Source organism: Alligator mississippiensis, chromosome 5 (assembly GCF_030867095.1).
Source record: "Alligator mississippiensis isolate rAllMis1 chromosome 5, rAllMis1, whole genome shotgun sequence".
NCBI lineage: Eukaryota > Metazoa > Chordata > Crocodylia > Alligatoridae > Alligator > Alligator mississippiensis.
The window spans coordinates 209,089,074-209,116,914 of NC_081828.1; the positions used below are offsets into that span (position 1 = coordinate 209,089,074).

Here is a 27,841-nt window from a genome sequence, read left to right on the forward strand (position 1 = left end):
GATGCTCCCCCCACCCAGGCTGCTTCCTGCACCACGCCCTGCAGCCATGAGCCCCCCACTCCCCCGCAGCCATGTGCCACACTCCACACGAACCATGCACCACACACCAGGACCACTCCCTGCACCATGCTCTGTGCCCATGCACCACCCCCTGCACACAGGCATAAGCCATGCCCCCCCACACTCCCTGCGCCACGTGCCAGGGCCACGCCCCACACCATGCAGGCATAGCCAGAAGGTGCTTCCTACACGATGCCCTACACCCCACTTTGCACACCCCGTGCCACACACTGGAGAAGCTGCCCGTGCCACATGGCTGGCAGGTGGTCCCTGCATCCCCGCACCATGGCTGATCCCCACGCCACTCCTCGCGGTCATGCACCACATTTCCCATGTGTCCTATGCCACACCCCTGGGCTGCTCCCCATGCCATGACTCTTTGTGAGCCCTGCACCATACCCTGGTGCCATTGCCCATGCCATGCGGTCGCAGCTGCCAGGCTTTCCCCACGCCATGGCCGCTCCCCGTGCCACTCCCTATGGTTGTGTGCCATGCCACCCTGCACAGCTTGTGCCACACCTTGAGGCCACTCTCCGTACCATGCAGCCAGTGAGCACTCCCCACACCACACCCTGTGGCCACACACCATCCTGCCACACAGCCATGCACAACACCCCCCTGTGCATGCTACACCACACCTCGGGGCTGCTGCCCATACCATCTGGCCACAGCGAGTGGTTGCTCCCCCCCACCATGGCTGTTCCCCATGCCATGCCCCGAGGTCATACACTACGACCCCCCCATGTGCCCTGCACCACACCCTGTTGCCATTCCCCACATCATGCAGCCAGCGACCACTCCCCACACTGTGGCCACTCCCCACACCACGCCACACAGCCCCGTGTCACTCCCCCCATGCAACCACCTAATACGCACCCCCTGTGCGCAGAGTGGCAGAAAGGGGGGGTGGAGTAGGGCACGACCCAGAGCAGCAGGGGGAGTGGGAGGAGGGGGGAGCAGGGCAGAACCTGGAGTGGCAACAGGGAGGTGGGAAGCAGGGCAGGACCTAGAGCAGCAGTGGGAGGGAGTGGGGCTGGACCCAGAGCGGCAGGGAGAGGGTGCAGGGCCAGACATTTCATAGTTTCATAGATGTTAGGATCAGAAGGGACCTCAATAGATCATTGAGTCCGACCCCCTGCATAAGCAGGAAAGAGTGCTGGGTCTAGATGACCCCAGCTAGATACTCATCTAACCTCCTCTTGAAGACCCCCAGGGTAGGGGAGAGCACCACCTCCCTTGGGAGCCCATTCCAGACCTTGGCCACTCGAACTGTGAAGAAGTTCTTCCTAATGTCCAATCTAAATCTGCTCTCTGCTAGCTTGTGGCCATTGTTTCTTGTAACCCCCGGGGGCGCCTTGGTGAATAAATACTCACCAATTCCCTTCTGTGCCCCCGTGATGAACTTATAGGCAGCCACAAGGTCGCCTCTCAACCTTCTCTTGCGGAGGCTGAAAAGGTCCAGTTTCTCTAGTCTCTCCTCGTAGGGCTTGGTCTGCAAGCCCTTAACCATACGAGTGGCCCTTCTCTGGACCCTCTCCAGGTTATCCGCATCCTTCTTGAAGTGTGGCACCCAGAATTGCATGCAGTACTCCAACTGTGGTCTGACCAGCACCCGATAGAGGGGAAGTATCACCTCCTTGGGTCTTTGTCCCCACCCCCCCACTCGTCATTCATGGTGGGCATTTTGCTAGTGTGTATATCGATCTATCTAAGGGGCTGGAAGGGACCTCACAAGATCATTGGGTCCAGCCCCCCTGTACCAGGCAGGAAAGACAATTGGGGTCAGGTGACCCCAGCAAGGTGAATGTCCAGTCTCCTCTTGAAGTTTTCCAGGGTAGGTAATTGCACCACCTCTGGAAGGAGTTCCATGTTCTGGACACCCTGACTGTGAAGACATTTTTCCTAGAGTTTAGCCTGACATGGTCTTCCAAGGGTTTGTGGCCATTACTCCTGGTTTTCCCCAAGGGTGCTTTGGTGAACAGTTGTTGATGTATTCCTTGACGTAGTGGTAAGCTGCTACCAAGTCCCCTTTCAGCTTTCTCTTTTTAGGCTATACTTATAATATTATGCTATACATATAATGCTATACACACACACACTCTCTCTCTCTCTCACACACACACACACACACACACATACACATATATATACACACACAGGAGACCCTCGACCCTCACCATTCGCGGGGGATACTGTCTCATATCCCCTGCAAATAGTGAAATCCGCAAATAAGGCACTGTGTTCATGAATGCTGCCTGCATTCATGAATGCTGTGCCCCCAGTGGCTGGGGGTGGGGGCATGGCTGCACTGGAGACGGTGGCAGGAGCGCAGTGGTAGAAGCGTGGTGGCAGGAGTGTGGCAGTGGCAAGCGCGGAGCTCCTGAGGAGCTCCTTTAAGTGTACGTAAGATGCAGGTTTGGCATTCACGAATATTTGAAACGGTGAATGCCGAGCCTGTGAATAGCAAGGGTTTCCTGCACACACACACACACACACTCACACACACACATGTATGTATATATGTATAGATTTGTATTTATGAATGGATTTGTATATGTATGAATTTAGATTTTGGTTGGGGTTGGAGTTACTTTTTTCAACCAAAAGTTGGTGATTTTTTTTTTAAATCAAAGAAAACCAGTATCCCTGCTTCTCACTTAGGCTAGTCCAGGTAGGGGTGCTGATTTAGTCACCGACAGCCCAAACATGGAACAGGCTGTACTAGTTTACATGGTACCAGATACCAGACCAAGAGAAGCTTGGGCTGACAGGGCCCCCGAGTTAGAGGATGTCCAAAACATCCCAGAAAGTAAACTGGGGGCCTAAAAAAAAAATCTGAGGTTTTCATAGAGAAGAAAGAGTAAAAAAACCCCTGCTTTATTTTCAGGGTGCTAATTTGAATTTCAGTTAAGTATTGTGGTAAATTTATGAATAGCTCACTGATTCAAAGTATCTGCCCTCAAATGATTCTGAATCACATCCATTAGTAACAGCACAGAAAGAAGAATAAACAACATTTCTCTCTTGGTCAAGCTTTACTTAAGATGTTTAGCCATGAGAAAATAGAGATAAAACAGAATTATGTAAAACAAAGGGAAAATTGAGGGGGAAAGTATAGTACAGTGGAATATCAATAACACTTCTCCTGTGGAAACCACTGGACAAATAAGGAAGCAGAAAGGTAGCTGCTTCTATTCACATTGCTACAAGGGAACCAGAAAAAACAATATGCACATTATTTACTCCCTTTTCATGCAGACAATTAATTTTATAAAGCAGTTAGTATATTCAATATCTTACAGCAATGAATTAAACATTCTGCACTGAAACTCTGCCAAACTGGATGTTGACAACTTTCTGTTTTCCACGAAAATCTTTCTTTCATATAATAAAATGTGGCCAGGGTGAGGGTGTATTTATACCTAGCATCACTGTTGATCTAGTAAAGGATCACCTTGAGAGGCTGGACACCTTTAAGTCAGCTGATCCTGACAGATTACACCCTAGGGTAACTCAAGGAGCTGACGGGTGTCATAGCCCAATCATTGGCAAAAATATTTGAAAATTCATGGCACTTAGGTGAAGTACCTGAAGACTGGAAGAAGACCAATGTGGTACCCATCTTCAAGAAAGGGCAGAAAGTAGATCCCAGTAATTACAGGCCAATCAGCTTGACCTCAATCCCTGGTAAGGTTCTTGAGAAAATTATCAAGGAGAACCTTCTGAACAAACTGGCTGAGGGCAACATCCTGAGGGATAGCCAGCATGGGTTTGTCACAGGTAGGTCTTGCCTGATCAATCTCATCTCCTTCTATGACCAGGTGATGTATCACCTGGACAAGGGAGAAGAGATTGAGGTCATATACCTGGACTTTAAAAAAGGCTTTGATCTGGTTTCCCATGACCTCCTCATGGAAAAACTGGCCAACTGTGGCCTCGGCTACACCACAGTCCAATGGCTGGATAATTGGCTCCGAGGTTAGACCCAGAGAGTAGTGGTTAATGGCAGTGAGTCATTATGGCACTCCATAACCAGTAGTGTCCCCCAAGGCTCTGTCCTTGGACAGGTTCTCTTCAACATCTTTATCAACAAGGTGAACATTGGTGTCAGAAGCTCACTGGCTATGTTCGCCAATGACACTAAACTTTGGGGCGTAGCGTCCACACCTGAGGATAGGCTAGTGATCCAGGCTGACTTGGATAAGATTAGTAAGTGGACAGACACAAACCTGATGATGTTCAATACCAATAAATGCAAGGTATTCCACCTTGGGGAAAAAACCCCACAGCATACTTATAGGCTTGGCAGTGCTACACTCACTAGCACCAATGCTGAAAGAGACTTGGGGGTCATTATTGACCACAAGATGAATATGAGCCTTCAATGTGATGTCTCTGCTAGCAAAGCAAACAAAACCCTGGCTTGTGTCTATAGATGCTTCTCAAGTAAATCTCAGGATGTCATCCTCCCACTGCACTCAGCCTTGGTGAGGTCGCAACTGGAGTACTGCATCCAATTCTGGGCTCCGCAATTCAAGAAGGATGTGGAGATGCTTGTGAGAGTTCAGAGGAGAGCCATGTGCATGATCGGAGGGCAAGAGAATAGGCCTTATGAAGAGAGGCTGAGAGCCATGGTACTCTTCGGCCTGGAAAAGCGTAGGCGCAGGTGGGACCTGGTGGCTGCCTATAAGTACATAAGGGGTGTTCATCAGGATCTGGAAGAAAGTCTGTTCACCAGAGCACCCCATGGAAAAACAAGGACCAATGGTCATAAACTCCTACAAGACCATTTTAGACTGGACATAAGAAAACATTTCTTTACTGTCCAAGCCCCCAAGACCTGGAATAGACTCCCTCCAAATGTGGTACAGGCACCTACTCTGGATTCTTTCAAGAAACGTTTGAACTCTTATCTTGCTATGGTCCTTTGACCCTAGCTGACTTCCTGCCCCTGAGGCAGGGGGCTGGACTTTATGATCTTCGAGGTCCCTTCCAGCCCTAACATCTATGAAATCTATGAAGATATTCAAAACAAATATAGCAAGTTTAAATCAAATTAAAGAACAGGTATGTGGCTGGAATGGGAATGAAGTCCATCTTGTACATTGATTAAAGTATTAAGCATATAGAAATGACAGAACAAAATGATTAAAGACCCAGCTTACTGTTTACTGTTAAGTCCCACAGACTATTTTTCAAAGGTAAATGTATGAAAGAATGTCAAAACACTGACATTTCTTACCCATTTTCCATACTCCATTTCTGTGGAGTACATGCTGCATGAATCATCATACTCCATGCTGTACAGGTCTTCCTCAGCAATGGGGACACAGACAGATGTTTTAGTATCCATCACAAAATCCTCATACATCTTCATGGCTGGGGCAGTTGCTTTCATTTTAGCCTTCTGACAGGCTTGCAGTGTCAGCTCTTGTCTCAGTATTTTGCCAATTTGATCCGATATGATGCGTTTCATGAACTGCAAACCACTGTAAATACGATCAAAAGCAAGCTGAAGTTTCATTTCAGTCCCTTCTGGTGTTGTCTGGGTGTTACTACTGAAAGAACTCAGGAGCAGGGCAATGAACAAGTTGAGTACCTTAAGACAAACGAAAGCAAAAGTAAGTTGAAGAAATTGTTTTAATTGAAAAAACAGCCTTAGAAAACCTTGATTTTTTAAAAATTAAAATTACCCAAAACTCTCTCATTCTTGAATCAGCATAGTAACATATTTTTCTCCTGTTTTTTTTTAATTTATTGAATTAATCTATAATATGTGAATTTAGTTTAGTTAGATCCAAAAAGGCATAGTTTAATGATACTCCATAAAGACAAAAAGTATGGAAAGGTAAGAAAGCAAACAAACAATATGGTTACAAAGGAGGCAGGGATAAGTTATATCATACATCAGATATAGACGAAACCAAGTGGATAAGAAAATCTAGTTCCTCTAGCTTGCTAAAAGTGAAGGAAATAGAAATGAAGAAGTGTAAGGCTCATGAAGTGGTTTGGCCACTTAGCCATCATAACCCCCCACCCCCCTGCCCCCCTCAAAAAAAAAGAAAAAAAGAAAGGGCTATAGACACAATTACTAAATCCATAGATCTTATATAATACACTGTATACTGTAAGATGAGGAGGGGAGGGTCAAATTCACCTTGTGCCCTGAGCTGGATCCAGACCACAAGGTTCCAAAGTTCTGCGCCTGGGGCAAGGCCCGCAGTGGCAGCCCACACTCACCCCGTGCACAAATCGGAGAGTGGGTGGGCACACATGCTTGCCAGGAGTGCATGCAGCAGGGGGAGCCGCCCTCCCCTTGTCCCTGCGGCCCCCAAAATGAGCCGCTAACAACTCCATCCTGCACCTTGACTTGGCTGGGCAGTGCCTGTTGGCACTTCCTTAGCTTTGGCACCTGGGGCAGTTGCCCTGCTCACCCCACACTTGCTACGGCACTAAGCCCCTGTTCTAACCCCAGCCTTTTGATGGTGGTGGCAGTGGCAGCTCTGGCTTGGACACAGAACATAGCTGTGGCTCCAGCCCCCACTGCGTGCCCTTTGCTGGAGCTGTTGCTGCTGCATGCCCTGTGCTACAGTGGATCCAGCTCCAGTATGGGGCATGTGGCAGGGTCCAGCAGCTGGGGAGTACAGCCACAATATGACAACAGGTGAAGTGACCAGAGGGTGACCAGGGCTGTGCAGCCCTTGCTTGTCCACCTGCTATCGACTGCCATGTCCACTGAAGCCTAAGTGCCCCGGATTCTGCAGCAGACCATTCCCCCGCAGCCATACCCCACAACTTCTTGATAGAGTGGCTCCACAGGCCGTCTGTTTAACATCCCTGTTGTATCACATTGATTTACTGCACATATTTTGACCATTATGTAACCAAAACATTAGTTCAAAGGAGGACATATTTGCCTTGGAGATCATTTATACTTTCTGGGAAAAGAGATGTGAAAGTACATTTGTATACATTTGAAAAACAAAATTATTTAAAACTCACCACTAGATTTCCTATCACCAGGACTGTCAGGAAGACAGGAAGACACCGTGCTTTCCCAGCCACTTCCATACATTCCCACATGGTTTCAATCCATTCTCCACATAAAATTCGGAATACAATAAGTAATGAATGAGAGAGATCTTTCATATGCCAGCGTAACTTCCCATCTGTACTTATTCGAGTACTATTCTCATAATAGCTTCCCAAAACCTGTTTTCCTACTACAGCAAAAATAAACACGGTGATAATCAAAACCAGAGTGAGGTTACTCAAGGCACCAAATGACTTCAAAATTATTTTCATAAGCTTATTTAAGGCCGGCCAGGATTTTGCCAATTTGAAGATTCTCAGCTGTAGATAAAACACAATAGAACAGCATCAGGTAGCAGAAAATCAGATACTATATTTATAACATTGAACTTCTAAAAATAAACTATAGTCTAAATTTTTGAGAGGGGGAAATTGTTTACTCAGAAAAGAAATGACTGCTTTGCTCTACAATTTTTCACTGTCTGAACTAGATCTTGAGACAGAAAAAGAACATTTGAAAAGTTGGTTTGAAATTTTTTGTTTAAATTGATATTTGAGTACTTTTAAGGACCCTTGCTCTAAATATATATACCAAGGTCCATACACACACACACACGTGTGTGTGTGTGTATGTATGTGTGTGTGTGTATCCATTTGCAAGTTAAAAAGAGGACCGCTTGAATACTAGTTTTGAAGTAACAGAGCTGATTCCCATTCTGCAGAGAAAAGTTATGGAGGTCCATATCCTGACCAGAGTTGGAATCTTCAGGAGAGACTCCAACAGTGACAGAAGGTTTGTAGATTCCCACATAAACCATTTAGGAAACACTTGAATGTGATGTTGGCTTTATCTAACAAAGCAAATGGGTTGGTGGGCCAGGTGTGGACCATAGGGCCTCTCAAGGGCCTGACAACCCACCTCTGGATCCAGACTGTAGGGCTTCTCTCTGGGCAACAAGCACTACTGTGTTGGCATCAGCAGCCAAGAAGTTAATACTGCTACCACTGAACTTCTGCTAACATGACTGCCACAGTAGTAGTGTCAATACAGAATGTACCCAGTGGGTGAATTATGTAGATTTCAATTGCCAGCCATAACTGAAACCACTAAATTCAGCAGTGGTGTTCACCTCTTGCATGCTGGCCACGCCAACACTGCAACTCTGGCAGCTCCAGAAACAAAACTTTGGCAGTGTTAAATGCCTTGGTTGTTGGCAGCTGTAGTGAAAAGCCCCACAGGGCAAATCAAGACTGCAGGCTGTATGTTTGATACCCTGATCTAATTTAATATTCTTGTTTATTTATTGATAATCTGTTTGAGTACACGGTTATAAAATCATTAAAGAATTTAGACACAAATAGTCACATGGATCTAGTCTAAAATGTTCAGCAATAGCTATTCACCAATCTAAAAATAAAATTATTTGAGGGAAATCTTTTTACAGATCCATATAAAAAGTTTATCATGTTGTGAAACAGAAGAAGAGGATTTATTACCAATTTGAGAAATGACAGGTTTATTTCTTTAGGTATGCTCATTAGGCCTAACACAACAATTAAGCTGTCAAAAATATTCCAGTGCTCTTGAAAATAGTAGTAGGGGTCTAGAGCAATCATTTTCAAGATCATTTCTGCTGTAAAAATTCCAGTGAAGACCTGTAAAAGGGAAACAAACTGATGTCAGTATAAAAGGCAATACAATCATGCTTCCTGGCAGGATTGTCTCTTTATAAGATCAAATTATGTCTCCACACTCATTTGCTCAGGAAGAAGGATGCCATAATTTTTGCTGTAGCCCAATGGTGGAGGAGGTACAGTGCAATTTCTGAGGGTTCAGTAGACACTTGCTGACACAAAGGAATAGCAAGGCTCAGGAATCATGGATTACATTTGAGGGTCTGGAGGGAAATTTACCCTATAAGCAACAATTCTTCTATCCATTCCCCTCCAAATTTGACCACTTCCCCATTACCATCAAGTTGCTCATGTCCTAGTACTACTGTTGACTCCTTGTCCCAGTCTCAAATCCTCAGGATTCTGATCCTAGTTCTTGTCAAACTCTACTGAGCATGTACAAGCTGTGGTTTTTCAAAGGCATAGAGCTTGGCCAGATTTGAATAGCTTTTTGCAAGAACTATAAAAGCCATCTCTCTGACAAACAGAGATAAGTCCTTACTCCAGATCATAGGGCTGCCAGAACTTTCAAAAGAAAGGGTTTCAAGATTAAAAAACAATTGATTTTTCCCTTGTCTCACCCTCGGCAACAAGCTGAACTATTTTACAATGAATTTTGGCAGGGGAAATTTTCAGATAAGGCAGTCTCTCAGTACAGAAAAATTCAGCCCAAATAGTCTAAGTTTGGCAAAATTATAAGCAACTAAAAACCTTGCCCTAGAACAGGGGTGTCAAACATAGGGTCAGGGGCTGGATCTGGCCCATAGAGCCATTCTATCTGGCCAGCAGGACAACCAGCATGCCATGGAGTTTGGGGGCATGTTCAGCAGTGGGTGTGCCCTGCTACAAATCTGGGCCCCTGGGGCTCCAATGGACATGATCCTCAGAGGCAGTGGGGTGTACAAGGGTTATCTGACAAAACTTTCAATCACCTGGCAGCCACCTGGCCTGCTGCTGGTGGTGCACTGTAGCTGTCTCTGCTGTGGTGGCTGTGGACACTATTGCATGACAGCTGCTGCTGCCCTGTGCCCTGTGTTGGATCTGCCCTACAGGCACCCCTCCATGGCTCCATCCTGCCCTACAGCCATGACCTTGTCCTCCAGTGTCAAGCTGAATCACAACATAAATACAAGCAAACTGCTGCACAACTAACATTCACTCTACTTTAGTTCCTCCCACACCACAAGCCACAAGTCCCCCTTAGCTCTCTCCTTCCAGCTCTCCTGGGTAGCTTAGGTGGCTGCTGGTCCATCTCCTGCATCTGTCTCCCCCAGGAGCTCCTCTCCCTGCATCATGCATGGCCAGATGGGCTGTTGTGTTTCAGGCACTTAGCTTATGTGACCCAAAGCACCACCCCTTCCTGTCATCTCGCTTTCCAGCCACCCACAAGGGTTTCCCCCTTGGCTTAATGAAGGGGTGGGCATAATGCGGCTCACAGGACAGATATGGCCTGTCAGGCCATTCTATCTGGCCCACGGAGCCCCTAAAAAATTTAGAAAATTAATATTTATCTGCCCCTGGCTGCCTTTCATGCGGACCTCGATAGCTTGCCAAAACTCAGTAAGCGGCTCTCCATCCAAACTAATTGCCAATCCCTGGCTTAATGGCTACCCTGTCTTCCTCTGCTGCAGCTTAAAGCCTGCTTGCAGCCTTTTTATTTCTGGACTACCTGTAGGTTTGTCCCTTGGCTGCTTACTGAAGTGCAGCTAGCACCAGGATAGTCACTCCCCACTGGTAGCGCCTAACCTTGCTGTCTCTGGCCTGCTTACTTACTAGCACAGTGGCTGGATCCAGCCTGCCAGGTGATTTGATCTGGCCTGCAGGGCCCCTAAAAAAATTGGTAAATTAATATTCATTTGCCCCGGCTGCCTGTCAAAGCTGACAGGAGCCAGGGGCAGTAAGACCCCGGAGGGACCCTCTGCAGGACTGAGCAGCCCAGCCCCACCCCACCCCACCCCCAGCCATTTCACTCTCTTCCTCCCCTGCCCTGCTATGGCACCACATGGCTAACACAACATAGCTGTACTGGGGAGTATCACTGTACCGGGTAGCATGGGGTCATGCCAGTATATGTGTATGTGTATGCATGTGCGCATAAACAGGGGCAGTTGGTGTATGTAGGCAGGAGCAGCGTGTGTGTGGGTGTGCAGGCAGGCAGGGGCAGGCAGTGTGCGTGTGTGTGTGTGTGTGTGTTCATAGGGTGAACATGTATACCCCAACATGCACATGCACCCACACCCCCCCTCGAATGCCATACACACAGACTCCCACACTCACACCTCCTCACACCCCCTCCCCCACACAGAGCCACCCAAAAACCCCATACCCAACCTCCCCCACATACCCACACCTCCATAGCCTCCCCACAAGACTATACGCACCTCCCACAATATACAAGAGTAAGGCTTCATTTTAAGCTATTGTACGATCACCTCTATGTACACTACATCAACACATGTAAATCAGGACAAAAATATTTTTTAAACTCAAATTAATGAATGCTGTAGATGGTTTTTTTTAGAATATAATTTGGTATTTTTCTGGTTCCAAGGTGGGAAAACCCCTTGCTGAAAGGAGTACTTCCAGAAGGGGAGGGACTTCTGGTAGTAAAGGTCAGGGTTATGGGGCAGGACTTCCAGTCATAAGATGGTGACCAGGGGGCTGGGCACCCATCAGGGGGTGGGGCTACCCATGCAGTCCTCAACAGCTTGCCAAAATTCGGTAAGTGGCTCTCCACCTGAAATAATTGCCCGCTCCTGTTCTAGCAGCTAGCCTTTGCCCAGCTGCCTCCCATACACTGCAAGCTTGGCCTGCTGTGACCTCTCCTTAAAGTAACAGAAGCCTATAGCTCCCTGTTCCAGCAAGTTTGACACCTCTGCACTACTAGGAGTGCCAGGCAACCTGCATAATATACAATGCTCTTAGCCCTTCCTATAATAATCATAATACTTCACTTACATGATTGATTATATTAATCAAGTCTTTGTACTTCTGGTTCATAGTGGGGTGCTCTAGTGCCAACACTACAGTATTTACCACAATACACAAAGTGAAAAAGAGGTCAGTAAGTGGATCCATTCCTATTAGCTTCACGCTCTCTTTAATACGTATCCATAGTGGACAACATTGCCAAATAAGATATTTTTGGGCAAAGCGATTCCAAGATGGAGGACATTTCCATATTGATCTTTTCAATGCTAAATGACAAGGAGGCAAAAAAAAAAGGCAATAAAGTCATCATTAGTCAAAATGATATGACAAAAAAATCAATCACCTCCAGCTCAGAGTATTTCCTTTAATTTCCCAACTCACCAGTAATGACCAAGAATACATGTTCAATAGTCAAATCATTCACTCATTACAGAGGCTTTTCAGTCATTTAGTTTAAGATCAAGATCAGCAAAGCCCTTCACACACAAATGATGTCACCCACCATTGTGCAGGCATTGCATTTTCTGAATATGCTACAGATACTTTTTTCAAATGTGAAATTAGAAAAAGAAAGGTTACTTGTTTATTTTTTGTGAGTCACATATGTGTACCCACTGATCTAGGGTCAGCATCCCCAACAACAAGCTCATGAAACCTCTACTTAGTTTTTTCCTGTTGGGACTGTTTGAGTGCACCCAAGGTATGTCACAGTTTGATGTCCATGGATAAAAAGGCAGTGTAGCCCAACTACCTTTGTAACCCAACTACCTTATTTGGTCCAACGACTCAATTGGTCTAATAAAAGATATACCATCTGCCCAAAGAACCTTGCCTGCCTAGTTGTTGTTAAAACAACATGTTTTTGTGTATTAATTAGAAGGCAGCATAGATTTGTACCTTATAGACAATTAAGTCATAGAGGTATGGCATAAGCTCTCAGAAGCAGAGAACTTACTTCATCAGAAGCCTCCTTACAAAAACTTATGCTATACCTCTCTGATTTAGTTTATAAGATGCAAATCTACCCTGCCTTCTGCATAACTTCAGACTAACAAGGCTAACTTCCTCTCTCTGATTATGTATTAGTGACATTCTGAACCTTCCAACCAACTTAGACAAAGAGTGCAGTAAAGAATGCTGAAGCAGAACTTACTCATGTTATCAGTAATGATGCTGGCTGCACTCATTAACCTTTGTCTTTGATAGGCATCATTAACTGCGTCCAGTGATACGTCATAAGATGTCAATATTTTCTTCTTTGGTTCAGAAAACAATACAAATAAAGATAAAATAAGAAGCACATATGGATAACTGTCAACATTAAATTATTTGTCAACATTAAATTATTTCATGCAGTGTAAGGTGAATGGGCCTTATTAAACATGGATTCTGAAGTCGACTTGCATCTCTATGGGTGTGTATACATGACACTTCAATGAGCATTAGACTGAGTTAATGCACATTAAGGGCTCACATCTACACATGCATACCCTTAATGTACATTAAACATGGCTAATTTAGGCCATTTGCTAATTTAGGCCTAAATTTGATACCTGCAAATGAATTAAGAAACAGAGATAACCTGTAGAGAATTGAATCTTCATGTGGAATGTATTCAAATATTAATCAAAGATTAATTCCATATCATATAGAAGCACAGACAGGAAGATACAGGCTTTAGGGAAGTAGCTAAGCCTTTGGGGTGCAGAACCAGCACTAGGAAAGAACAGAAGGATTCAGGACTACCATTAGAAAGGAAGTAAATAAAGCAAAGACAGTCAAGGAGGTGGGAGCTATTGATGGACTACCCAATAATGTGCTGGTAGCAAACTTAGGAATGCAATACTTAAACACAGTTTTGAAGTGATGTTATTGCCATGATGGTCCAGGAAATAAAAGATATTATCCACAGTACTTAAGGCTGGCATTTCTTGGGAGGTGTGCGGGCCGGGAGTGGTCCGAGGCCCTCGGGGGTTTTTCGCGCGGCAGGCTGTGGCCAGCAGCCCAGACATGCCAGGTCGGGGAAGGCAGGCGGCAGGCTAGAATTAGGCACGGACGCTTAGTGGTTGATTTAAGATTATTTTACTTACACCGAAGATGGTCGCAGTGCAGGCAGGAAAACTTGCTTGAGTTGCAGTTACAGACAGAAAAGAAGAGAGGCGGACTAGAGTTCCTTCCCATGAACCTTCTAGCCCATCCGGTTGAAGGCTCTAAACCATGAGCCCATTGTGTCAACTGAAGAAAATAACTCGAAGCAAAGAGCTCTGAATAGACTCACATGAAGTTTGCTAGGTTCTGTGGAACTTGCACGCAGGGAAGGGTACGTCAAGGGATCAGGCGGTGACGGGGAGAGGCTAGAGGTTGATCAGACCCCTATAGCCTTCTTAAGGTACACGCACTGGGTCCGATAGGCTCCACAGCGCTTAGAGATCTTCACGAGACGTGAAGCCCTCCTCTTTCTCTTTTTCTCTCTCCAGATGGTTGTGGAGTCCTCCATCTTGGGCGGAAACCACTCAAACCTCTTATACGGCTAGCAAGCCAATCACTAGCCACCACGTAGGAATAATTTAGAACTGGCCAATAGTGGGACACAAATTTGCATGGGGGTGGCGGGAACTCCTTGCACAGTGCATTTCTCTTTTTGCAACTAAGAAATGCACCCTGCAAAGAAAGCTACGAGTGGCAGGAAATAATTTAGCAGTGCCGAAGCGCACACAAACAAAAATCACACCCTTAGGTTGTGACAGGAGGGAAGGGAGAGAGAAAGGGAAGCAGAAGCTTAATCAGAGCAAGGACTCATCCTATCATTATTTCAGGTATATACAAAAATATGAGATTCCAGACAATGTTGAGCATTTTCCTTATTATTTTTATTCAGGGAATGAAACTCTTATAATTGATATTAAGTCAATATTAAATGTTATTATTCTGATACTAAATAGCTTTGTCAAATATTCTGAGGACTTCAAACACTAAGCAGAACTTGATTTATATACAAGTCCAAGTTCCTCATTATCATCAGTAAGCAAAAGATTTTATTAAAATGTTATTATTGATAATAAATTAATTAAAAATAAAATACTAAAATGACCTTTGTTCCTGTACCTTTTCTGATTTCAAAGGGCTTTTTGGATTTTTCAGGTTTTATCTGTTTCCAAAGACAAGATTTTCCCTTCAATACATTTTCTAATGTTTTGCCCAGTCTACTTTTAAAACTCTAGATTAAGGGAATGGAAAGACTTAAATCTGATCATTCCCCATATTAGGGAGCCCAAGATCTTGCCACTGAAAAGTATGGTTTGTTTCATAAGAGTGGAAAACTGGTGTTCTTTTTGAAAAAGTACCTACTAAATTAGAGGTCATCTCTGATACTCATCCTTAGCATTTTTTATTGGAATTATGGGAAATTAGATGGAGTGTTTATGTCAAAAACAGAAGATGACTTGCCCAAGATTTTATTTTTATCTAAGGATGTACATGGCAGGATGAACCCTCTAATGTGGAACCCCATTCTTAACATTTCTTGTTCCAAACAGGAGAGGCCCATTTAGCCAGACCCATTCAAAACTCCTGAATCTGAACACTGAATTCTATCCCACACTTTCATAGATTTAATCAACCAATAAAAAGTCTATATATATATTTCTTAGCATCTTCTAAAATATTCAGTTACAGTATGTGAATGGAAAGAATGAAAAATACTAACTATATAAAAGAAAACTCAGACTTTAAAAGCCTTACATTTTAAAAAAATCAAAGATCCTCCAAGGACCTTGAACATAATGACAAACTTAATAAAGCCAGAACTTACAGCAAGTTTAATTCTGCAAAACTTGGAGAATTTGCAGTATACACTTAGACACTTTAGCACTGAAGATTTCAGTTGTATATGATAAGGATTAACTAATGCTATTAGTATGCTAACGATTCCCAGCTCTAACCCTTGTTTTCCATCAAGCCATGAAAATCCCATCTCTTAGTTTAAAAAACCATCAACAAACTGAAGTGTATCATCTGCTTTATTGGGTGAAATGCACATTGCTGCTTGTCTCCCATAGGGCCAGGAGCCTAATGCACAACAAGGGGTGACTTGTTCCCCTTGCCAGGGAATTCCCCATCTCTCTCATTGCCTCACACCGCCTTGTGATGTCCCCCTGGGTGAAACATGGGTCAGTGTGGGTCCCCAGCATGGTGGTGGGGGAACCAAGGAATTCCTAGCACTCCCTACCTCCATCCTGGGACCTGCAGTAGGTCCTGTGCCACCCTGTGCTTCACATAGAGATATGGATCAGCATGGTACACCTCCAGGGGGCATGTTTCTTCAAGCAGGCAATGCCTGAGGTTCCCTGATTAAGAAGACGCATCAGAGAGATTCTAAGGGCAGGTCTCTTTAAGCAGGGAAAGCTCGGGCTTTCCCTACTTAAAACAACATCTGGGGGGCACGTTTTGTTACGCAGGGAAAGCCCAGGCATGTCTTCCCAGTGCAGAACCCGGAACATTCCCTGCTTAAGGCTTGGCAGGGGCTCAACCTAGCCTGGGAATGCCCTGGAGTGCACAGAATCAGACTTCTCAAACCTGTGGAGCACCTGCCCCGGGTGGCTGGAAAGTGTAGGAAGTTCAGGCTGCCCACACTTTCCCACTACCAAGTAAACAGACATCTGCTGCAATAAAATGGCACAATCCATTACTACTTTTGTCACTGTCACAAATTTTGGGCATTTGTGGTACAACAAAGGGTATGAATATCTGTTTGTGTCACGTCTGTGCTGCCATAAAAAAAATTATGGCTGTACAAAGGCAAGGAAAAGTGAGGTCTATTTCCACTCCTACTGTTCCAAAATCTGAGAAAAAGTAGATCCTGGTTTTTAAAACAGGTGACAACATTTAGTTCATTATTTGCACATCATAGGTGTATGATTGTATCATAGGTGCCCCAAAGCAGCACTGGCAGGGTGCACAGCTGGGTGGGGAGCTTCTCTGGGGCCTGGACCGGGATCTTGCAGTGATGACAGTGTGGTCCAGAGATGGGGCAGAGCCATGATCCACTGCCTGCACACCCCTGCCTGAGGCGTGTGAGCAGCAGATTGTAGCTCTGCCCAGTTTCAGATCACACTGTCATTGCCAATAAGATCCCAGCCCCAGAGCAGCTCCTCACCCTGCTAGCACTGCTGAGGCTAGCTTCCATGGAAACCCTGGCCCTGTGCTGTCACAGCTTGTGCTTGTATCAAAAGAAATAGGGGTAAGGAAGAAAGAAACCATACATGTGGCTTTTAGTGATCATTGGATGCTGAAGGTGGAAATGAGTCTTGGTCAGAGTGCTGTAAGAGGGAAGACAATGTGAAAGTTAAAACGTGCAGCTGTTACATGAAGAGATATGTCAAGTGTACGTGAGACAGTATGAGGGCTGGTGAAAACTGAAGAAGTATTTAGGAAGTACCAGGGAATAGTGGATGATGATGAAGAAGAGGACGAGAGAGTTCTTTAGGAAGGAAGTCCGAGGATTGAAAGTGCTAAGATAGCTGCAAAGAAAGATGCAGGAGCTGATAAAGGAAGCCACACAAGGAAGCAAGCTAGAAGTAACAAGGCAAGAGTTAGAAACCTGGACAAGAGAGAAAATATTCTTAGCACAAGCACACTGGTTGGGGAGAAAATGAAGAGTGGTCTCGATACTTTTCAGCCAGAGTGACTGAGGCAAAAGGACAGCTTATAGCAGTGTAAGAAGATGGTACACCTAAGTGAAAAAGCAGGAGGAGGTGTTGAAGGTGATGAGAAGATTTTATTAAGAGCTATACCAGAAGAAGGAAACAGAGAGGAAGAAGACGAAGGATTTCTTGGAAGACACTGAAGAGAAAGTAAAGTAGGAGGAAGCAAAGAAGATGGATGAAAAGATAAGTTTAAAGGAAGTGGAGGAGTGCTCAAAAACCTGTAAAAGAGGGAAATCATCAGGAGCAGATGGACTGCCTATGGAATTTTATGAGGAGTTTTGGGCATGGGAAGGGTAGGATATAGTGGAAGTGTTTGAGGAAACAGCAGAAACAGGAAAGATTCTACAAGACATGTTGTGATCTTACTCTTCAAGAAAGGGGAGAAGGAACTCCTGAAAAACTGGAGACCTATTATACTCCTTAATATGGACTATAAGTTAATGTTCAAGACACTGGCTTTGAGGGTGAGGAGAAGCCTCCAAAAGATAATACATGAAGACCAAGTATGCACAGTACCAGGTAGGAGGATCTCCAAAGTAATCAGAGTGAATAGAGATGCATGGTCTCACATCCAAGATAGAAAAACAAATGCAGTTATAGCAAACTTAGATTTAGAAACAGCATATTGCAGAGTGGATCATTCATAGATTCATAGGTTGTGAGGCTAGAAGGGACCTCGGAAGATCATTGGGCCCAGCCTCCCGCACTAGGCAGGAAAGACAGGTGGGGTCAGGTGACCCCAGCAAGATGACTAATCAGTCTCCTGTTGAAGATTTCCAGGGCAGGCAATTGCACCACTTCTGGTGGGAGCTTATTCCACAGTCTGGACACCCTGACCGTAAAGAAGTTTTCATAGATTCATAGTTGGTAGGGTCGAAAGGGACCTAAGTAAATCATCAAGTCCGACTCCCTGCCCTGGGCAGGGGAGAAAAGAGGGCTCATATGACCCCAGATAGGTAATTATCAAGCCTCCTCTTAAAGACCCCCAGGGTAGGAGCCAACACTACTTCCCTTGGAAGTTGGTTTCAGATCCTAGCTGCCCTGACTGTGAAGTAGTGTCTTCTAATGTCCAGCCTGAACCTACTCTCTAGCAACTTATGGCCGTTATTCCTTGTTACTCCGGGAGGTGCTCGGGTGAACAGGGTCTCTCTCATACCTCGCTGGTCCCCCCTGGTAAGTTTGTAGATGGCCACCAGGTCCCCTCTCAGCCTTCTCTTGTGGAGGCTGAACAGGTTCAGGTCCCATAGCCTCTTCTCATAGGGTCTGCCCTGCCGCTCCTAGATCATGCAAGTGGCCCTCCTCTGGACCCTCTTGATGCTGGCCACATCCCTCCTGAAGTGCGGCGTCCAGAACTGGATGCAGTACTCCAACTGCAGCCTGACCAGTGTTGCATAGAGGGGGAGGATCACCTCCTTGGCCCTGCTTGTGAAGCATCTGTGGATGCATGAAAAGGTGCAGTTGGCCTTACTGACCATGTCCTCACATTGGCGACCCATGTTCATCTTGGAATCGATAATGACTCCAAGGTCTCTTTCTGCCACTGAGCTTTCGAGAAGAGAGTTCCCCAGCCTATAGGTATGCTGCTGGTTCTTACTGCCCAAGTGCAGCACTCTGCACTTGTCAGTATTGAATCCCATCCTATTCTCATTCGCCCATCCCTGTAAACTGTCCAGATCCAGCTGCATCCTGTCCCTCCCTTCTAGCGTGCCCACCTCGCCCCAGATCTTGGTGTTGTCAGTGAATTTGAACAAGGTGCTTTTCACCCCCTCATCTAAGTTGCTAATAAAGAGATTAAACAGTGCGGGCCCAAGGACCGAGCCCCAGGGAACCCCACTGCCCACTTCCCTCCAGGTCGAATATGACCCGTCCACCACCACTCTCTAGGTGCAGTCCCTCAGCCAATTTGTGACCCATCTGACTGTGTAGGCATCAATGCCATAGTCACCTAGCTTTTTAATGAGAATGGGGTGGGAGACAGTGTCAAAGGCCTTCCTGAAGTCCAGAAAGACTACATTCACCGCAACACCTGCGTCCAATGATTTTGTGAACTGATCATAGAAGGCAATCAGGTTGGTCTGACAGGACCTGCCCCTAATGAACCCATGCTGGTTGTCCCTGAGCATCATCCCCCCTGAACAGTTGTTCACCAAGCCCCTGATGTACTCTCTTGACATAGCGGTAAACTGCTACCAAGTCCCCTCTCAGCCTTCTCTTTTTCAGGCTGAAGAGTCCCAGGTCCCTCAGCCTTTCCTCGTATGGCTTGCCATGCAAGTCTCTGATCATATGGGTGGCCCTTCTCTGGACTCTCTCAAGTTGTACCAAGTATAATTATGTAATCATAATGACATATTCGAGATGCTAAGAAAATGAGGTTTCCAGGGAAATTTATATGTTGGATAAAGCTGTTGGATAAAGAAGCAGAAATTCAAGTCCAAATTAATGGCCATCTAAGCAGGGTCTTTAAAATTTATACAGAGATGAGACAAGGTTTCTCCCTGTCACCACTACTGTTTGTGTGCAGCATGGAACCATTAGCACAAAGAATAAGACAAGGTCAAAAACGAAGTAATGATACTGGGATGGGGTGAGATAAAATGCATGCAATACATGGATGATATAAATACAGTAGTTTGAGATAGACTTTCAATGGAAAGGGTACTAAAGCATAGATCAGAGTATGGAGAAGCAACAGGAGCTAAACTAAATAGATCAAAGAGAACCATAAGGGGAATGGTGAATTGGAGGGACTTGGAGATGTTTGGCCTTCAAATAAGAGAGAGAGAAATCAGAATGTTAGGGATCCTGGTGGATGACAAAGGAAAAGTTAATACAACATGGGAAAAGGTAATGGAAAGGCTATGGCAAATATTTTGGTTATGGTCTGGGAGGATACTATCCTTTGCCAGAAAAGTGGCATTTAAGGCTCTACTAAGGCCTTTAAGGCTGTGCTGATTACTCTATATATGGAGATTGTGTTTCTACCAACATGGTGGCAGATTACAAAAGTACAGAAGGAAATTTGTGTGCTCTTCTGGAATGCCAAAAGAGAAAAGTTGGCTAGAGCTGAATTGTATGAAGTAAGAGAGATGGAGGAATGCAGGCTGCTGGACTAGTTCACCTGTGTGAAATACATTAGTGTGACATGCAAAGTGGTAATGGAGGGAGAGGAGAAAGCAGCACATATCAGCCAATTTCATGCAGCTGCAATTTTGAAGAAATGGGGAGTTTATTTCATAGATTTCATAGACATTAGGGCTAGAAGGGACCTCAGAAGTTCATCGAGTCCAGCCCCCTGCCCCAGGGGCAGGAAGTCAGCAGGGGTCATAGGATTCCAGCAAGATAAGCATCCAAATTTCTTTTGAAGGCGTTCAGTGTAGGTGCTTGAACCACCTCTGATGGCAGGCTGTTCCAGACCTTGGAGGCTCAGACAGTGAAGAAATTCTTCCTTTTGTCCAGCCTGAAACGGTCTTGCAGGAGTTTATAAATGTTCGATTTTGTCATCCCTTGGGGCGCTCTAGTGAACAGACATTCCCCCAGATCCTGGTGAACACCCCTGATAAACTTATAGGTGGCCATCAGATCGCCCCTGAGCCTGCGTTTTTCCAGGCTAAAGAGTGCCATAGCTCTCAGCCTGTCATTGTAAGGACTGTTTTCCTGACCTCTGATCATGCGCATGGCTCTTCTCTGGACTCTCTCAAGCTTCTCTAAATCCTTCTTGAATTGTGGAGCCCAAAACTGGACACAGTACTCCAGCTGTAGCCTCACCAAGGCCGAGTACAATGGGAGAATGACATCCTGGGATTTGCTTGAGAAGCATCTATGGATGTAAGCCAGCGTTTTGCTCACTTTACTAGCCACAGCATCAAATTGAAGGTTCATATTCATCTTGTGGTCCGTCATAACCCCCAAGTCCCTTTCATCTGTAGTGCTAGCCAGCGTAGCACTGCTGAGCCTATAAGGATGCTGCAGGTTTTTCCTCCCAAGGTGGAGAACCTTGAATTTTTCGGTGTTAAACACCATCAGGTTCTAGTCCGCCCATTTTCTGAGCCTGTCCAGGTCAGCCTAGATCGCCCTCCTGTCCTCAGGTGTGGATGCTTTACCCCAGAGTTTGGTATCATCAGTGAACTTGGTCAGTCCGCTTCTGACTCCAATGTCCACATCATTAATGAAGATATTGAACAATATAGGTCCAAGGACAGAGCCTTGGGGGACCCCACTGGTCACAGGGCACCACAACGATTGACTTCCATCAACCACCACCCTCTGGGTCCAACCACAGAGCCCCAGACCTCTGAAGAGTCCACGGGCATGGCAGCCATCAATTCATTACATCAGAATGGAAGGATTCATGCAACGGTATAAGATAGGGAAGGTAGGGCTGGAAGTCCTGAAGGATCATAAGAAATTGATTAAAGCAGTAAAGGAAAAGAGACAAGACGGCACCAGTGGGAAACTTCACAGAAGGACAAGTGAAGGTGGTGTGGGGAGCCGTGGCAGGTAAACAACTAAAAATTAAGCATGCTGATTTAGCATGGATGGTTGTAAGAAATATCTTTCCAGTAAGAGAAGTCCAACACAGATGGGGCTTGACAAGCTCATCAAGGTGCCCAAGGGAAAGGTGCAGGGAAGAAGAAACAGTGGGAAGTGTTTTGGAGTTTACACATGCAAACGGGGTATGGGAAAGTGTTCGCTGCTTTCTGAGTATCACCAGAATAAACCTATCATTAACATGGGAGATTGTACTATATGGACTCATACCAAAGGGACCAGAGGAAACGTTATTAAGCACTTCATTAGCATGTGTTAAAATTAGTTTATGGAAACTAAGAAATTTCTAGGTGTTTAAGGAGTGTTTCACAGAAAAAGCATGCCTGAAGCTGGGGCTGCATGAACTGAAATACTATATCAATCGGGACAAGAAAGAGATTAGAGAGGAAGAGGTGGGGAAGAAGTGGAGGAGAAAGGACTGGACACCCTTGTTTTGCTAAACCAACAGAGAAGACCGATGGGAAGTGCAGGGTTTCAGGTGGTTACTGAGGTAATCTTTTTTTTTCATGGGATTCTGCATAAAGAAAATGATTTCTGTAAGGGTTTGGGGGTTCTGTGGGATGTTGTATGTTATCTAAGGGTTTAATATGTGTAGTTATATATTTTTGATATGTAATTGTTTCTGTGCTATGAAGTCTTGGTAAAACAAGGATGCTCAATATGTGTAGCTTTGTAAGTGTAGAGTGATAAGTCTGTTTTTAATAAAATTTGTAAAGAACAAAAATTAAACAAAATAAATATTCCCATGCACATTTTTGGCACCAGAAGAGAGCGTCAGAGCTTGTTTTGGCCTCTCTTAGCATTGGCCTGGTATTGCAGTACCTGTGGGTCCACTGCTCATTTCCTCCTGGGGGGACAAGTGCTGTTTTTTTTAAGGGATGGACACACACACACGTGCGCGCGTGTGCACACACACTCCCATCAGCATGTTTGGCCAACAGGGGCTATGTGTTTTACAGTTATACTCATGCATTTTATAGTCATGCTCAGGGCTGGCTGCATTTCATCAACTTCATTGTTTATTTCCATTACTGAGCACTTGCTGCTTTTCGCAGTAGGTTAAGGACAGACAATGTATTTAAAGAGGTTTCCTTGTATGTAAATATAAAACAAGGGGCTTTTCTGCCCATGCTGACTGGGAGAAAAAAAAACCTCATCTTGTATTTAATTAAATATGGTGATTTTGAGACCATTGAGAAATTCGTTGCTTCTCTGGTTGTCAAGAAATGTAACAATTTCAGGTTTAATGAATAAAAATTATATTCCTTAAAAACTTACAAGCTTTTTTTGGCAGTGGGCAGGCTGTGAGTGAAAAATCCTTTCATCATCTCCAAAGCCTTCAGGCTCTGTAGTCCTTCCCTTAAAGGAATTAGTTGTGGCTGTATCTGTTTTTCTAGCACTCTTCATCTGAGAAAAACATAGCAACAATTCTGCGTGTATGCGTAGGACATTAGTTCCAGTAAGTAGATTACAATAAGAATGTTATAGAATTACTCTTAGTTAACAGTTTGCAGTTTGTAGATATTAAACCATTTAAAGAGACCACAAAATATATTGATATATGGTAATACAGTGTAGCTACTTTTGCCTAGCTACTTTAGCCATAGAGCTTGAGAAATGCTTTGCATTTCCATGCCCTTTGCAATAGGTAATGACTATTGAACAGATACACAAGCACTGCTTCTCATGGCACTGCTCTGTGCCCAAGCTATAAATGTTGTGTGACCCCCAGATGACTTTGTTCCCTTTCATGAACCATGGACTCCATAACTATGCTGAGAACTCTGAGGAAGAAGAGAAGACAGGGATGTGAGTATGCAGCAGCAACATTCTCACAGAAGGGACGATTAAAATCAGTAACTTGCACTATGAGGTGAGACCTCTAGGCATTCCCATTCTTCATAGTTCATAAAGAATGTCAGCCTATGTTGCAGGAGGAATGGGAGGTTTTTTTATTTAAACAGAGACTACACAACTACATTCCCAAATCTAGTCTCAGAGCTAAGTCCAAGAGTGTATTGCGTGAATGAACATCTATGTAATTCACTCTACAAAATTCAACAATAAAATATTTCTGAGGGAAGCCACTGAGGCAATTCTGGTTCTGCTTGAATGAGCTCAATGACCTACAGACAGTGTGACATGAGCTAATCATAGGATGGAAGGGACTTTAAGGACCATCTGGTCCTCCGTGAGAATGCAGGAATGTAAATCCTGAAACATCCCTGTCCAATGCTTATCCAACCTCTTGAAAACTTCCAGTGAAGGAGATTCTACAACTTCCCTGGGCAGCCTATTCCACTGCCACACTGTTCAAACTGTAAGGAAGGTTTTTCTCCCCCCGCCCCCGATATTTGATCTAAGTCTACTTTGCTATAATTTGAAGTCATTGTTTTATATCCTACCCTTTGCAGCAAGGGAGAACAGTTGTTTTTTCTCTTGTTTATGATAGCTTTTCAGATAATGTAAGACTGTTATTACATCTCTACTTAGTCATCTTTTCTCCAAGCTAAGCATGTCTAGTTCTCTCAACCTTTCCTTGTATGGCTTGCCTTCCAACCATTTAATCATTTTGTCACCTGTCTCTAGACCCTCTCTAGTTTCTCCACATACTTCTTAAACAAGGAGCACAAAACTGCACAGAACGCCTAACCAGCACCAAATAGATTGGTACTACCACCTTCTGTGTCTTCACCAAATGCTCTTGCTAATGCAGTACAAAACTGCAATGGATTTTTTTATTCTGCACTACACTGTTGACTAATTTGAGTCTGTGATCCACCAAAAGCCCAAAATCCTACTCAGCAATGCTACCACCCAAACAGTGCTCTCCCATTCTGTATCTGTGGTTTTCAGTATTCTTCCCTAAGCACAGCACCATAAACTCGTCTGCACTGATCTTTATCCTGTTGCATCTAGCCCAGCTTTCCAATCTGTTAAGATCCTTCTGAAATCTACCTTATCCTCCAATGTGCGTGCAGTCCTTCCCACTTTCATCTGCCAGCCCTGAAAGAGTCACTTTAAGATTAACTGTAGTTTGACTTGATGTTGCATGCCCCCTCCGCAATAATGTTTATGTTATTGAAGTATAAGAAATTGACACCTGTGTCTATGAAAGGACACGAAACACTTTAAATAAAATGTGAGAAGTGCTTGCTTTAATCAAAGACCTCATTTCCTTATTTCATAAAAACAAGAAAAGGGAAATTCTGTATGAAATGTGTTATATCTATTGTATATAAAAAATTAGTAACCTGTTCTTTCTTTAGTAGTTCCTCAGCTTCCTGAAACAATTTCTCCTTTGCTTGTATTTCAGCTTGTGTGGCTTGGTTTTGCTCTTCATATGCCATAGTTACAACAGCCAAGATCAAGTTGAAGAGATAAAATGAACATAGAAAAATGACCACCACAAAAAAGATCATGCTTGTCTTTCCAGTAGTTCGGATAACCTAAGTAAAATTAAATTTGTGAAAGTTATTGAAAAAGTGTAAAACGTACAACAACATTTGAAAACAAACCTTGTTAAATTTCTTCCCATATTGTGGAAGTAGTCGACATATAGTATTGTTTTCTTAAAGCAGAATTTCAGCAACTTATCTCCTGGTCTGTGCTATTATACAGGAGCTAAGATCAGGTTTTCTAGCAGGCCCCTTTTGAATGTAGCCTAAATTCTCTAAGATTTACCGTAAGTATTATTTTATGCCCATATAATATTTCCCGCCCCCCTGCAGCATAGTGTCTACCATTCATAACACTGTCAGGAGCAACTGAAAAGAAAGGAGAAAATATTTTTGAACTAAACATATTAAAATAGTTATTTCCCACCCAAGCCCAGCCAAATAAGCATTAGAGTTTATGTTGGGTAGACAACTTTATCCATACAGGAGCAAAAAGATGCCAGGAGATTAAAAATACTAATGTGAAAGAAAACTAGAGTATCTTAAAGACAATATAGCTATAGAAGAAAAGACTAACTTTTTTGAGAAAAAGAATATAAGAAATAAGCAAACATGATAGAGTCAAAAGAGACAGATCAGAGTATCTTAAAGATACAAGATTTAAAAACAAAAAAGGAAAAATTCTGACCTAGAGATCGAAAAGGAGATATACATCAAATAGTGCAATCTGGAGCTCTGGCAGACATTGTATTTATGGCACAATTAAAGGGTTAACCATGCCATAAATTGCAACAAGCCACTCATTTAGTGAGTTTATAGCACCCTAAAATGGCAAATGGTATGTAGTGCCTAAAACTGAACATGTGGCATGTGCCTTCAGACCTGGAGTGCCAACAGTCAGCACTGGAGTGGGGTAAAGAGTGAATGATGCTATATTCTGGTATTACTGGGCATTCAGGACATGCGTGGGAGGGGGGAACATACAGCAGTCTTAAGACTGCCCAATTAAACACCTGCATTGAGGGATTTATTTCTGGTCTGGATATGGACCTGCCATGTGCCACACATTCAAGGTAAGGCGCACAGTTTTGGGGATCGGACATAAAATTCCTTAGAATTGAATGATGGCCAGCTGCTGGGAGAGCCCAAGGTTGCTCCCTGCCCAATCCCCACAATTACCTGATGGCCAGGATTGGACACTGGGCAGTCCCAGGGTCTCAGACAACTGCTCCATGGCTGATCCCCAAGAATTGGCAGGGGGAAGCCCCAGTCCTGAACAAGGACATGGGGCTGTTCCAGCCCAGTCCTGAGGATTGGCAATAGGACAGCCAGCCATATCCCACATGTAGGAGCTGCCTCCTGCCTGATCTTGATGGAGGGGTTCCTCCTGCACTGGCACACTACCTTGCTGTGCAGCCCTGCCTACAGGGTTGTAGGGCAAGGCATTTAAATGCTGGGGATCAAATCAAAAAAAATCAAATCAGGACAGTGATCTGAATCAGCAAATCAAATCACTGTCCCCTGAATTGGGCTGAATCCAAATCTGAATTGAATACTGCCCACTTAGCATACCCCTAATGTCCACATATTTTCTACCTTACCCTGCATGGTAAAGCCAGAAATAGGTCAATGTTGTGGGAGTCCATCAGACCTTGTAGCTGGGACTAGCTCTGGGGACTGAGCAGGGGCTGTCAAGTCCAGAACCCGGGACTAGCTCCAGGGATTAGGTAGGTAGCTCCAGATATTAGGTAGCTCTGTATCTTGGACCCCTGTATAGCATCTTTAACTCTTTGTTCCACCCCAAAGCTCAGCTGAGTGTCACGATGAGCCAGAGGGCATCTCCAGGCCTTGGTTCAAGACCTGGGACTGTCCTGGGATGATGCTGCCATTGGCATTCTAAGCAGTGCTGTCCACATAAAGGAGAGTCTAAAGAGGCTATTCAGTAGTGCCCTGAGGTGTTTGGCATTTCATTTTTGGTCTTTCCTAGCATTTAATTTTTAAAAAATAAATGTAACTATATATGTTAATAAAACAATATTGCAACATTTTCCATATTAGATAAGTCTCTGTATTGCATAGCTGGCTTCTTAATTGATCCTTTTAAAAACTGAAGTACTTACTTGACGATAGAGACGCTCCCAGGAATCCTGTGTCATCAAACGAAACATGGAGAGAAAGGCCCAGCCAAAATTATCAAAGCTTGTGTAACCAAAATCAGGATTGGGTTTATGAGCCTCACAGGAATAGTTCTCTGGACATCTAGTAACAGAAAAAGCATTAGGTATATTTGGCAGCCACCTGCCAAATTGCTTACTTTGCACAACATGCAATTAGATACTAAAAAAAGACTACTATTCATAACAAGTGTTTAAGACATGAGTCAAGTCAAAAGAAAAGTATAAATCACCATCCTGCCTTTTTTTCCTCCAAGGACTTTATTGTCCATGATAAAAATATGTATTTATGAATCCAGGATAGATCATTCGATGTTAC

At 44.3% G+C, this 27,841-nt stretch overlaps 1 protein-coding gene across 1 annotated transcript in view; it reads right to left on the minus strand.

Annotated features, from left to right (window-relative positions):
- The window catches only part of LOC102572501 (sodium channel protein type 5 subunit alpha), a 123,764-nt gene that overhangs the window by 66,347 nt on the left and 29,576 nt on the right, over positions 1–27,841 (minus strand). The window contains 8 exon segments of the mRNA XM_059729367.1: positions 5,303–5,659; positions 7,063–7,413; positions 8,590–8,748; positions 11,725–11,963; positions 12,851–12,953; positions 23,229–23,357; positions 25,205–25,399; positions 27,469–27,607. Coding sequence (XP_059585350.1) covers positions 5,303–5,659; positions 7,063–7,413; positions 8,590–8,748; positions 11,725–11,963; positions 12,851–12,953; positions 23,229–23,357; positions 25,205–25,399; positions 27,469–27,607 — 1,672 coding nt within the window.